Below are 12,975 nucleotides of genomic sequence, written 5' to 3' on the forward strand. Positions count from 1 at the left end.
TCAAAAGCTTCAAATGCACTTCTGGGATCATCCCTACTCCCTGTCTGCTCATTGTGTAGCCTAATTACACATAAGGGACCCATCAAGTAAGATGTAATGGGACATGATGGTGCCCACCAGTTCACGTTCTCTTAGCCGAGGATCCCCAGCTCATTCCTGGGGTAATACGGTGGTAGATTTTAATGCTATTTCACAACCTCCATTTCCCCTGAGAGCCAAGTGAGTGGTTTCAGGAGCTAAATAAGTTGGAACTAAGAACGTAATTTGCATTTCCATCCCTTTAGAGTTATAGTAAAATATTCATGATTTAGAAGAGTTGGAAAAGCAAGAGAATTTAAATAGGAAACATCTAGAGCATAAAATTTTGGTTTAAAAGATTTAATTTTATTAATTTAAGAAGTGGGAATATAACATAGTGTTTTCTGGAGCATGGACTCTGGAGCCAGCCTTTAAGAGCAGAACAGAAACTCTGGGATTTGCCTCGGGTCTGCCACTTTCCAGGACCGTGACGTTGAGCAAGTTATTTTACTTTTCTGTTTCTCAGTTTCTTCCTCTGGGTGATGAGATAATAGTTTCTATCTCCTACAGCTTTGGTACAGATTAAGTGAGTTAATGTTTGTAAAGCACATAGAAAAGTACCATTTAAGTGATAGTTGACTTAAAGTAAAAGTAAATGTGCATCTTACTGTTGGAAATTGCTATTTCCAAACAGGCCCGTGCCACTGAGCAGATAATAACAGTATTATTGCTACTGCTGTTTCTGGTAAGATTTACTGGGTGATTATTTTCTGGGCACTCATTTACTCCTGCCACACCCCAAGTGAGGCAAATGGAATCATTTCTGTTTCTCAGATGAGAAAACTGAGGTAAAAAACTCATTTGCCAACACAAGGACCTATGGCGTAGCATAGGGTACTGTGTTCAGGATCTCGTAATAACCTATAATGGAAAAGGATCTGAAAAAGAGTACATATATATGTGTATCTACACACATACACACACACACACACACACACACACATATACACAAAACCGGATCACTGTGCTGTAAACCTGAAACTAACATAACGTTGTAAATCAACTCTACATCAACTAAAAAAGGAAAGTAATTTGCGTAACTTCGCCCAGTTTGTTAAATAGCAGAGCAAGGATTTGAGCCCAGTCAAACCGAATCCAGAAACTGTGCCTCAACTAAACGTTAAAGGGTGTTTGTCACAGTGCTTTTGCCTGAAAACAGTCTTATACTATTAAAAACTGTATTTTTGGGCTTCCCTGGTGGCACAGTGGTTGAGAGTCTGCCTGCTGATGCGGGGGACACGGGTTCGTGCCCCAGTCTGGGAAGATCCCACATGCCGCGGAGCGGCTGGGCCCGTGAGCCATGGCCGCTGAGCCTGCGCGTCCAGAGCCTGTGCTCCGCAACGGGAGAGGCCACAACAGTGAGAGGCCCGCGTACCGCAAAAAACAAACCAAAAAAAGACCTGTATTTTTATAAGTATCAAAGTGTGTATCCTGACTGCAGGATGTCTCGATTTCATACCGCAGTTGCTTAGCAAACTCTGTTTTGCTCAAAATAATCATCATCAGTGTCTCAGAAATACTCAATTTTAGTAAGGTCTGAATTAATGAGATTTTATTCAATTGCTCATTTTATCATCAAAACCTTTCCTGATTATTTCAGAAAATGAACATTTTATTGCAAATGATGATCCTGTGGCTTTGAAGCTCAGTATTTTTACCTTGAACTGAAATCGTGTCACCCCATGGCTGTTTGCCTCATCATTCTATTTTTCTGTTCTCTCTTTTTTTCAACCTCCCGATCCCGCTCCCCGTCCTCGCAGGTGCCTTTATCATCTGCTGGACTCCTGGACTGGTCTTGTTACTTCTTGACGTGTGCTGCCCACAGTGTGACGTTCTGGCCTATGAGAAGTTTTTCCTTCTGCTTGCCGAGTTCAACTCTGCCATGAACCCCATCATCTACTCCTACCGCGACAAGGAGATGAGCGCCACCTTCAGGCAGATCCTCTGCTGCCAGCGCAGTGAGAACACCAGCGGCCCCACGGAAGGCTCCGACCGCTCAGCGTCCTCCGTCAACCACACCATTCTGGCTGGAGTTCACAGCAACGACCACTCCGTGGTTTAGAAAGGAAACTAACTAAGATGAGACGCGGCCACCATCTACTGAGGGATGATCATCCTCCCCCTTCCCAAAGGCACGGGCAGGGTGAGGTGTGAGAGAGAGGAAAAACACACTCGTGTGCTTAAACACTAACCCATGGCAGTATTTGTTCCTAGACCCACCAAGACTTGATGTATATTGAAAAATTAGCTTATGGGACATCCCTCATCCTACTCCCCGTTCCTTTTGAAAGTAGAAAGTGGAGACCTTGCAATAGAATTCATAAACAGACTCTGGAGTGTCCATTTACACTACACTAACTAGTCTTCAAAAGATTTTGTGTGGTTTGGTGCAAGTCAGAATCCATTCTGACTAATTGAATCCACAACTTCATTTACATGCAGGCTTCCCTGTTTTTCTTTTTAAAGGATACATTTCATTTAATAAACATGTTTATGCCTATCAGCATGCTTGTGATGGATAAGACTATAGACTGTTTTTAAACGATCATAACTCCATTTTTTTCCTTATGTAGGAAAACTGTAAATTAGAATTACTTTTCTAGAAAGCATGCATGTAATGTATGTATGCAGTATGCTGTACTTAAAAAGATAAAAGGGTATTAATTTTAAATCTTCTAGGAAATAGAAAAACCTAGATGTCAAAGCCAGTATTTGTTTAGGTTATGAAACAAACAATGATCTAATCACAATATTACCTTTTTTATTAAAGTGTTGTAACATGTATAAAACAAACAGGGAATGTAAGTTTATTATCAGAAGAATATGTTGTACTCTATAAAAGTTATAGAGATGAGCACAGTGGTATTGTTCCCACATATTTATAATATCCAAGTACATTCTAATTATTAGTTCATCAGAGGAATTTTTTAATGACCTGTGTTTTTCTGTATTATAATACATAGTCATTGTAGAAAACTTGAAAAATACAGAAATGTATAAAACATTCAGAAAAAATACTGATAATATCACAACCCAGAAGTAACCACCATTAACAGCTTTTCCCCTGTGTATGCCTATATGTATATTATATACCTTTTTATATAATTGGGATCATACTGTAAACAGTTTTATAACCAGTTTGTTTTTTCCACTGCATAATTGCCACATTTTCCTATGGCATTAAAAATTTTACAAAAACATAATTTTAATGGCTATATAATATTCCATTTAATGGATGCAACTCAGTTTATTTAACCATTCCTGTATTGTTGACTACTTAGGTTATGTCTGATTTTCACTATTATAAATAATGTTGCAAAAATTTTATGTACATAAAACTTTGTCCATGTAATTGATTATTTACTTAGGACACATTCCCATGAAGGATTTTTTTCTTTTAATGTGAAATGTCTTTTTATGCTCTTACCTTTTATAAAAGGGGATTTCCTGCTTTTGCCCTATGTAGGTGGCAATTGTGAGGAAAGCCAGTTAAATTACCTTTTTACAAAGGAAATGCAGTGGTTACTTTAGTTGAGAGTGACTTTTTTATATAACAAGATGGACTAGAAACAGTCAACTGCCACAAATAGCCAGGATACCCTACTTAATATGTCTAGCAATTCCAAATTTCATTTGAGCAATGGATGATCCAACTCTCGGTAGCCACAACTCTAGTGTAGAATTGAAGACAATGCAAAGAAATCAAACATGCCGAGTGAATAAAGGATCATCTTCATATTAAATAGCTTCTGTAGCAAATGGGTTGAGCGTGTTGGTATGTGACTGGATACTGTGTATTCTCTAAGGTCACCCCTACAGATGCCGCCATATTAGGTGATACCTGTTCAACTGTCCGGGTAAACTAATTATTGCACCAGTTTGTCGTAATAAGTAACCAGTAAAGTCACAGTCACGAAGCAGGTGTGGGAAAGTCAGGAGTATGTTTGAGAGAGAGATGTCCAGAAGAAGAATGGTTATTTAGGAAGGAGGAGGTCAGTGCATGGTCACCATTTGAGCAGAGGGCAGACCCAACAAGTGCCCAAACTGGAAAGAATATGGGGAACCGGTTAGCAGAAAGGTGTTTGCACAGACTTTACACAAAATACAGAGCATTTTATAGTGGAAGGGAACCAAATGAACTTGGACTTTTACTCACGCGCATTTATTCTGAAGGAGATGTGGACTATTTGAAATTTAAAAACATACTAATTGGACTTTAATAAATCATTCTCAATCAGTGTTTGCTAATGTGTGGTTCTGGTCAGTGCTGTTTCTTTTGTTGGAGAGTCATCCTTGCACTGCATGGTGCCTGCATTCTTTGACCTCTTTTCTGTTCCTGCCACAAGGGCTTCTGAACTCACAGGTGAAGCCACCATATGCTTCCCCAGCTCAGAACTGCTTTTTTTTTTCAACCTGAGTCATAAGTCTTTCCAGTGTACAAGAGGTGGTGGTTTGTGTTGCATGAAAGGAGAGGTAACATCTTAGGACAATACTTCACTTGTCAGCAGTATAACTATTAGAGTGAGTTTCTTTTGGAAAAACTGATTTTATAAAAACTTTACAATGACTTTATAGAAAACTCTCACTAGGAGTTTATAAAGTTACAGTGGTCTTTATGTTTTTAGATTTAATGACTAACAGGATAAAAGTGGTAGGTATCTTCCAGTTATATGCTAATTGTATTTTCAATATATTGCTAAGACGGGAAAAATAACAATGGTTATTCAAATGAATGTCTCAATGAGTATTTGGAATAGAATACTGAACCTTTAAATTTAGGTGGTTGTAAGATTGTTAGAAATCAAATGTCTCAGGAGTCTTCTTCACAAATTAACCATGCTTTTTTTTTTTTTTTAGTGAAACCGTAATTTCCTAGACTCAAAACCTCAGCTAACGTTATACAATTAGTGAGTCTTAATCAGTTTTCCCATCCTCTTTCCCAGTTAGCTATTGCTTTAGGTTCCATTGTTCATCATCTTTCTCATTTATTCCATTAGTCTCTCAGCTTCTGAAATGGAATTTTGATACTGTTTCCAGCCCTTCTTCTTAAACCCAGAGTGTGACTTGTGCTAGATAAAAACCGTAGAAATGCTCCTCGATCAGGTCCCTTCATTATACCAAGGTAAGCAGAACATTTTTACATTAAGACCGTTTGAAACAAATTGCTTATTTTTTAACACCGAGTTTACCTGATCCCAAACCCTAGGAAGGCTTGGGGTCAGTTTGTGTGTTGGGATGGACTTGGATTCAGGCACCATCTGACAGAAGAAATGTGTGTAACGAGGAGCCAGAATGGCTCATCAGTCTTCCAAAGCAGGGACCATTCAGTCTGTGACATTCATCTGTACTTTGTATAGTCTGCATATAAAATTCTCGAATTCTTACATTGATGTTGCTCATATTCACAGATTACTTACTGCTCATCTGTTCAGTGATATGGCAGATAAAGACCCATTTGCAAATCTAAAGCAGAGGTTGGCAAACTAAGACCCACTGGCCAAATCTTCCTGTTTTATATGACCTATGAGCTAAAGATGGGTTTTACATTTTAGTGATTGGGGAAAAAAGTATTTTGTGAAACATGAAAATTATATGAAATTCAAATTTCAGTGTCCATAAACTAAAGTTTTATTGGAGCACAGTCACACTCACTAGGGCTATGTATTGTTTATGGCTGTTTTTGTACTGCAACAGCAGTATCGAATACTTGCAGCTGAGACTGTCGCTTGAAGTCTAAAATATTTATTCTCTGACCCTTTACAGAAAAAGTGTGCCAACCCCTGATTTAGGGAATTGCATTTTCAGTCATTGCTATCCTCATTTAACTGTATGTTCATTGGAAGAGTTAGCAGAAATTGGGCACACCACGATCTCTTGAGCTCTAGACTGCAGAGAAAATTGTCAATTGCATTCTTTATAATAAACAATTTTTATTTTGAAACAATCTCAAACTCACAGAAGAGTTTGCTGAATCTATGGAACATTTTCCCTGAGCCATTTGTAAGTTGCCAGCGTGATGCCCCATCATCCTTGAATACTGTGTAATTCCTACAGACAAGGACATTCTCTTTCATAACTTCAATACAACCATCAAAATCAGGAAATTAACACTGAGACATAAACTACCACTTAATTCACAGACTGCATTCAAGTTTAACTAGTTTTTCCAATAATGTTCCTCGTAGCAAAGGAATCCAATCGAGGGTCACTGGTTGTGTTTAGTTGTCATACCTCTTGAATCATCTTCAATCTTGAACAGTCCCTCAGTCTTTTCTTGACCTACATGACCTTGTCATTGAAAGATCACAGGCTATGCATTTTACAGAATGTCCCTCACTCTGGGTTCATCTGATATTTCTTCATAATTAGATTCGTATTATTTATCTTTGACAAAATAACATAGAAATGCTGCTGTGGTGCTGCTCACTGCATCCTGTCAAGGAGCACATGATGTTGATTTGTTCCATTACTGGTGATGTTAACTTTTATTACTTTTGAAGTCTGCCAGGTTTCTCCACTGTGAAAAAAACTATTTTTTCCCTTTTTGTAGGAAATATTCTGTTCTCATCAAATTTTAACATCTAGTTTTAGCATCCATTGATATTTCTTGGATGAATGAATCATTACTCTGATGATTGCCAAATGATGAATTTCTAATTCTTTTCTTTTTAAAATGTATTAGTTAGCTGTCTACTGTGAAAAAAAGCTTTGTCCTCTCCTGCTTGTTTATTCATTTATTTATACCAGTATGGGCTCATGGATTCTGATTTTATTCAATTGGTTATAATGTTGCTATTATTTTTAAATTAAACTTTTGAGATAATTTTAGATTCATATGCAGTTGTAAGAAATAATATGGCGAGATCCTTATACCCGTAACCCAGTTTCCCCCAGTGGTGATGTCTTACAAAACCAGAGTATGACATCACAGTTGGGATATTGACATGGATACAGGCAAGGTACAGAATAGTTCCACCACCACAGGAATCCCTCCTGTTACACTTTTATAGCCACACTCATCTCCCTTACACCCATCCTGACCCCTAGCAACCACTAATCTGTTCTCATTTTGTCAGTCACATTTTAACTATTTTTTTCATATTCCTAAAAACTTCTATACAACAACAGTTTCAGGGTGGGGGGCTGATACTTCCCAGAGTACTGAAGTGGTGTTGTTGTGTGTGTCTGTGTATGCAATTTCCAGAGAGAGAGAGAGAGAGAGAGAGTTTTGTGATTATAAAAGCTACACAAACTTAATATTTCAAGGAATACAGAAATGAATAAAGTAAAAAGTAAGAATCTCTCCTGTAGGATGGAAGCTAGACCACAGATATTTGTTGAGCACATTACCTGTCAAACAGACTTTCACAAAGTGATTTTACGTCTTGTTTTGTGCAACTCCCATGTCTTCCCATTGGCATCAGGGGAGCCAGGCTTCAGGTTTGTTACTTGTTTTGCATCTTATCTCTTAACTTGCATCTTTCTTTCTGGAAAGGAATCTTATTTCACTTTGTATTCTCCACCTCACATCACACAGTGCTAAATAGTATTTAGTACTTGCTTGTTTAAATGAAAGAAAATGTGTGACCCACAAGGAAAGGTATTCTTGACCAAGAAATGCTCCTTAGTTCCACAAGCCTGATAAAGGTTTCCCTTCATGTTTAAGAATATTGCAGTTAAAATTAAGTAAGAACAATGAAAAACCAAGGGCAACGCCTTTGAATAATACAACGTTTGTGCTTTCTGAGTGTCATGTTTAACTTATTTTGATTTTTAATATTACCGTATGTTGAATCTGTAATGTTATCTACAGCTTACAGAAGACATTCGTATAATTTGTATTTTGATCTTTGCGATAACCTTGTTACACATGAGGAAACTGTGTCTCGGGGGGAAAATTGGAAGCCTAATATTTGTTGTCTAGAGGACTTTTTGAATCTAATTACCTATTCTTTATATTGTCATTCATAATTCCTCATATGTACTTATCTATCTTGATCCTCCAAATTATGAGTTCCTTGATCAGTGTGATGCATTACATTTAAAAATTCCTTTAAAGAACCCAGAACAGTAAAAGTTATAGGTAAAATGAGGTCCTGAGCAGGCACATGGATTGTTCTGTGTCGAGTTTATGTTGTTGCAAGTATGCCTATATCGCAAGCTAGGTTATAAATTCTTTGAGAATGAGATAATCTTATATTTTCCACCTCCTTTTAATGATTCATATCACTCGAACAAAACTAAAAATGGGGTGCCATTTACTAAATGGTTCTTGACTGAGGACTGTAAGACCATAATCAGGTGTTGTCATTGTTATTACTATCACTTGTTCTTCAATTTATTCATCCAGAAGGACTTTTTTGAGGCCCTCTGTATACCCTTAGGATACTGCTGTGAAGGAGATACGCAAGATCTTTACTGGAGCTTGAAATTTAGTAAGAGTGAGGGAGCTAAGGGAGAGAAATAAGTAAGTTAAAAGTAAATTACAAGTTGTATTAAGAGCTATGAAGGAAATTATCACGACACAGAAATTGAAGATAAAAGAGATAGAGAAGGCGGGGAGAGGAACTACCTTTGAAAAGAGAGTCTAGGAAGGCTCCCTATTAGGACAGGAATTGTCCTCTCAAAGCCCTCACCTTGAGCCTGAATTGCACAAAGGTGTGGCTCTGTCAAGCTCTTGAACATGAACCCACTTTGGTAACCAGGACACATCAAAACAACCCATTAGAGAAATGGACATGAATCCAGCATAGGTAGATAGGAATTCCAGGCAAGACATGTAAATGCTTGGTGAGAGAATGCATGCATTTTGGAAAGAAGGGCAGTAGAGACTGTGAGAATGAGGCTTGTAAGGCAGTAAGTATGGTGTCTTGAGTGATTTTGAAAGTCATTTTATGATGAGAAATATGGAGAATGAGTTAAAGGACTTACATAAGGGAGTGACACAGTCTGATTTATGCTTCTGAATAAATTGAAGAGGAGGAACCCTGGAGGCAAAAGACAAGATCAGAGGTTGTCACTTTAATGAAAGATGAAGATGGTCATGGAGGTGTAGAGAAGGAGGTGGAAGGATTTGAGAGGTGTGCGGGACCTAGTGATTGTGTAATGAGGTCATACCTCAGGTTATGACCTTGGCCTCCAGACAGATGGTGATGTGATATGGTGAGATTAAGGAACATGGGATGAGGAGCAAGTTTACAGAAAGAAGATATTGAGTACGTTTTGAAATATCTGAGCCACCCGAGGAGAACTTTGAAGTAGGGAAGTGCCTTTGTGATACATGAAGCTCAGGATGCATCTCTGGACTAAAGATCTAGATTTTGGAGTCCGTAGTCTTCTGCTGTCATCCTGCCACATTGTCCTCAAGATAGGAAGCACAGAGCCTTTGATCTGTTTGAATAGGAAGAAAGAAAAGGAAGGAAGTGGGGAGGAATAAAAGAGCAGAACTTAATATCTGAAAATATTATCTAGAAACGTGGAGATGTTTCTTTTTCACAAAATAAGGTTAACTATATATAGTATATTTGGTGGGTGTTCTTTTTACTTGATAGTACATTACAGAGATAGATACAAGGTTGATAAATATGTATCTGCCTCACTGTGTAGTTGAGGTAGAGTTGTTTAGAGCCTATTAATATCTTATTTTCTCCTCCTTCCTGGGCTCTGGGAAAACTAAAGTTCTGTTAGGCAGGTCCAATGTGACTAATTTTGGCCAGTAGACTGTGAGTGGATGTGACAAGTGTCATTTCTGGGCTGAGGAAGTAAAAAACCCCTGTGCTACTCTCCAGATCTTTTTTCTCCCTGAAAGCCAAGCACAGAGATGTGAACATGAAGAGAGTGAAGTCCCCATCAGCTTGGGACCTTGAGTGACTCTGTAGAGCAAAATCCCTGCCAACTCATAATGAATGTATAGCATGATCAAGAAATAAACATTTTTGGTGTTTATGGTGAGATTTTGTGGTTCATTCGTTACTGCAACATAACCTAGCTTTAATACTAATAAATAGTATTAAATTTTGATGAATGTTAGGTTTCTAATTTTTTGTTTTTCTGGACCATAGGGAATGTACATTTAAATTTTAACTTTTGTAGACAATACAAAAATACATTTCAAAAAATCATACCAGTTTATAGTCCTGCATATATGAGAACATTTTTTAATCTGTATTTTACCAATACTGGATGCTACCAATCTTTGAAGTTTCTTTAGTTAAAAGAAGTTTGGATGAAAAATCCCCAAATACTTGGATATAAAGAATTCCTATATAACGTGAGTAAAAGAAGAAATCTCAAGAGAAATTTTAAAATATTTTGAACTAAATAAAAATGAATATACAACTTATCAAAATTTGTGGGATGCAGTGAAAGCAGTGCTTAGAGGGAAATTTATAGCAGTGAATGTGTATATTAGGAAAGATGAAAGATCTGAAATCAATCATCTAAGCTTCTACCTTAGGAAACTAGAAAAAGAAGGGCAAATTTAAACCAAAGTAAGTAGAAGAGAAGAAATAATAAAATTGGGACAATGAAAAAAAATCAGAAGAGAAAATCAATGAAACCAAAAGCTGATTCTTTGAAAAGATCAATAAATTGATAAGCCTATAAATCAGACTAAGAAAAAAAAGAGGAAACAAGTTACAGATATCAAAATGAAAAAGGGGATATCACTATAGATCTCATTGACTTAAAAAGGATAATAGAGAAATACAATGAACAACTCTTATGCTCGTAAATTTGATAATCTATATGAAACGGGTCAATTCCTTGAAAGACAATATGCCAAAACTCACACAAGAAGAAATAGACAATCTGAGTAGGTCTGTATCTATTAAAGAAATTGAGCAAAGGGAGTACTACTTAACTCATTCTATGAGGCCAGCATTGCCCTAATAAAACCAAGTAAGACATTACAAGAAAACTAGAGACCAATGTCTTTCATGAACATAGATGCAAAAATTCTCAATAAAATATTCAATAAATATAGTAAATGGAATCTAATGATGTATAAAAAGAATTATACACCACAACCAAGTAGAATTTATCCCAGGTATGTAAGGCTTGTTAAACATTAAAAAAACAAAAAATGTAATGCATCACACCAACAGGCAAAAAAAGAAATATCACAATCATGTGAACGGATGCAGAAAAAGAACAAAATCCAGCACCCAGTCATCATAAATAACTCTCAGTAAACTAGAAATAGAGGGAACTTCCTCAACGTGGTAAAGAATATCTACAAAAAAAGGTAAAACTAACATTATACTTAATGGTGAGAAACTCAAAGCTTTCCCACTAAGATCAGGTACAAGGCAAGGATATCCTCTCTCACCAATCCTTTTCAGTATGATACTGGAAGTTCTAGCTAATGTACTAAGACAAGAAAAATAAAGGATATACAGGTGAGGGAGGAAGAAATATAAAGGTCTTTGTTTGCAGATGGTATGATTGTCTTCATAGAAAATCTGAACAAATCAACAAAACACTGAAACTAATAAGCAATTATAGAAAGGGTATAAGATGTAAGATTAATGTGCAAAAGTCAATCACTTTCCTGTATATCAGCAACAAACAAGTGGAATTTGAAGTTAAAAACAACACCATTTACATTAGCACCAAAGAAAATGAAATACTTAGATATAAATCTAACAAAACATGGGCAAGATCTATACAAGAAAAACTACAAAACTCTGATAAAAAGTCAAAAAGAACTAAATAAATGGAAAGATATTCCATGTTTGTGTATAGTAACTCAGTATTGTTGGGTGTCAGTTTTTCACAAGTTGAATGCAATCCCAACCAAAATTCCAGCAAGATATTTTGTAGATATTAACAAACAGATTCTAAAGTTTTTATGGAGAGGAAAGAGACCCTGAATAACCAATGCAATAATGAAGTACAAAGTTGGAGAACTGACACTATCCAACTTCAAGATTTACTGTGGAGCTATGGTCATCAAGACAGTCTGGTATTTGTGAAAGACTAGGCAAGTAGATCAGTGGAACAGAATAGAGAGCCTAGAAATAGACCCACACAAATAGAGTCCACTGATCTTTGACAAAGATTTCTTCCAATACAATGGAACAAAGGTAGTCTTTCTAACAAATGATGCTGGAACAACTGGATATCCACATGCAAAAACATGAATCTAGGCACAGACCTTGCACTCTTCACAAGAATTAACTCAAAATGGATCAAAGACATAAATGTATGTAAAAAGCAAAACTGTAAATCTCCTGGAAGTTAACAAAGGAAAAAAATTTAATGACCTTGAATTTGGCAGTGATTTTTAAGATACAACACCAAAGGCATGATCCATGAAAGAAATAATTGATAAGCTAGACTTCATTAAAATTAAAAGCATCTGCTCTGTGAAAGATACTGTCCAGAGAATGAGAAGACAAGCTGCAGATTGGGTGGAAATACTTGCAAAAGACACATCTGATAAAGGACTGTTACCCGAAATAAACAAAAGAACTCTTAACATTCAATATAAACAATGCAATTAAAAAATATGGGCAAAAAACCTGAACTGGTGGCTCACCAAAGAAGATACATAGATGGCAAACATAGGAAAAGATGCTCAACATCATTAAGGAATTACAAAGTAAAAGAACAAGATACCACTATAAACCTATTAGAATGGCAAAATTTAAAACACTGACAACATCAAATGCTGGCAAGGATATGGAGCAGTAGGAACCCTCATTCACTGCTGGTGGGGATGCAATGTGGTACAGCCACTTTAGAAGACAGTTTGGTGGTTTCTTACAAAACTAAACATATTGTTACCTTCCAGCATCCAGCAATTGAGATCCTTGGTATTTACCCAAAGGAGTTGAAAATTCATGTCCACACGAAAATGCTGCACATGGATTTTTATAGCAAGGACAACACTTT

The 12,975-nt window shown here is 36.7% G+C and overlaps 1 protein-coding gene across 1 annotated transcript in view; it reads left to right on the forward strand.

The window, feature by feature from the left end:
* Positions 1 to 2,140, forward strand: part of LPAR1 (lysophosphatidic acid receptor 1) — a gene marked incomplete at its 3' end in the record, with an annotated part of 83,026 nt that extends 80,886 nt beyond the window's left edge. The window contains exon 3 of the mRNA XM_082842807.1: positions 1,839 to 2,140. Within this exon, the coding sequence (XP_082698933.1) occupies positions 1,839 to 2,140 (302 nt within the window). The remainder of the gene's footprint in view (positions 1 to 1,838) is intronic.
* Between the last annotated feature and the right edge of the window lie 10,835 nt (positions 2,141 to 12,975).

The sequence above is a fragment of the Leucopleurus acutus genome (assembly GCF_964270905.1).
Source record: "Leucopleurus acutus genome assembly, chromosome: 7".
Classification (NCBI taxonomy): Eukaryota; Metazoa; Chordata; class Mammalia; order Artiodactyla; family Delphinidae; genus Leucopleurus; species Leucopleurus acutus.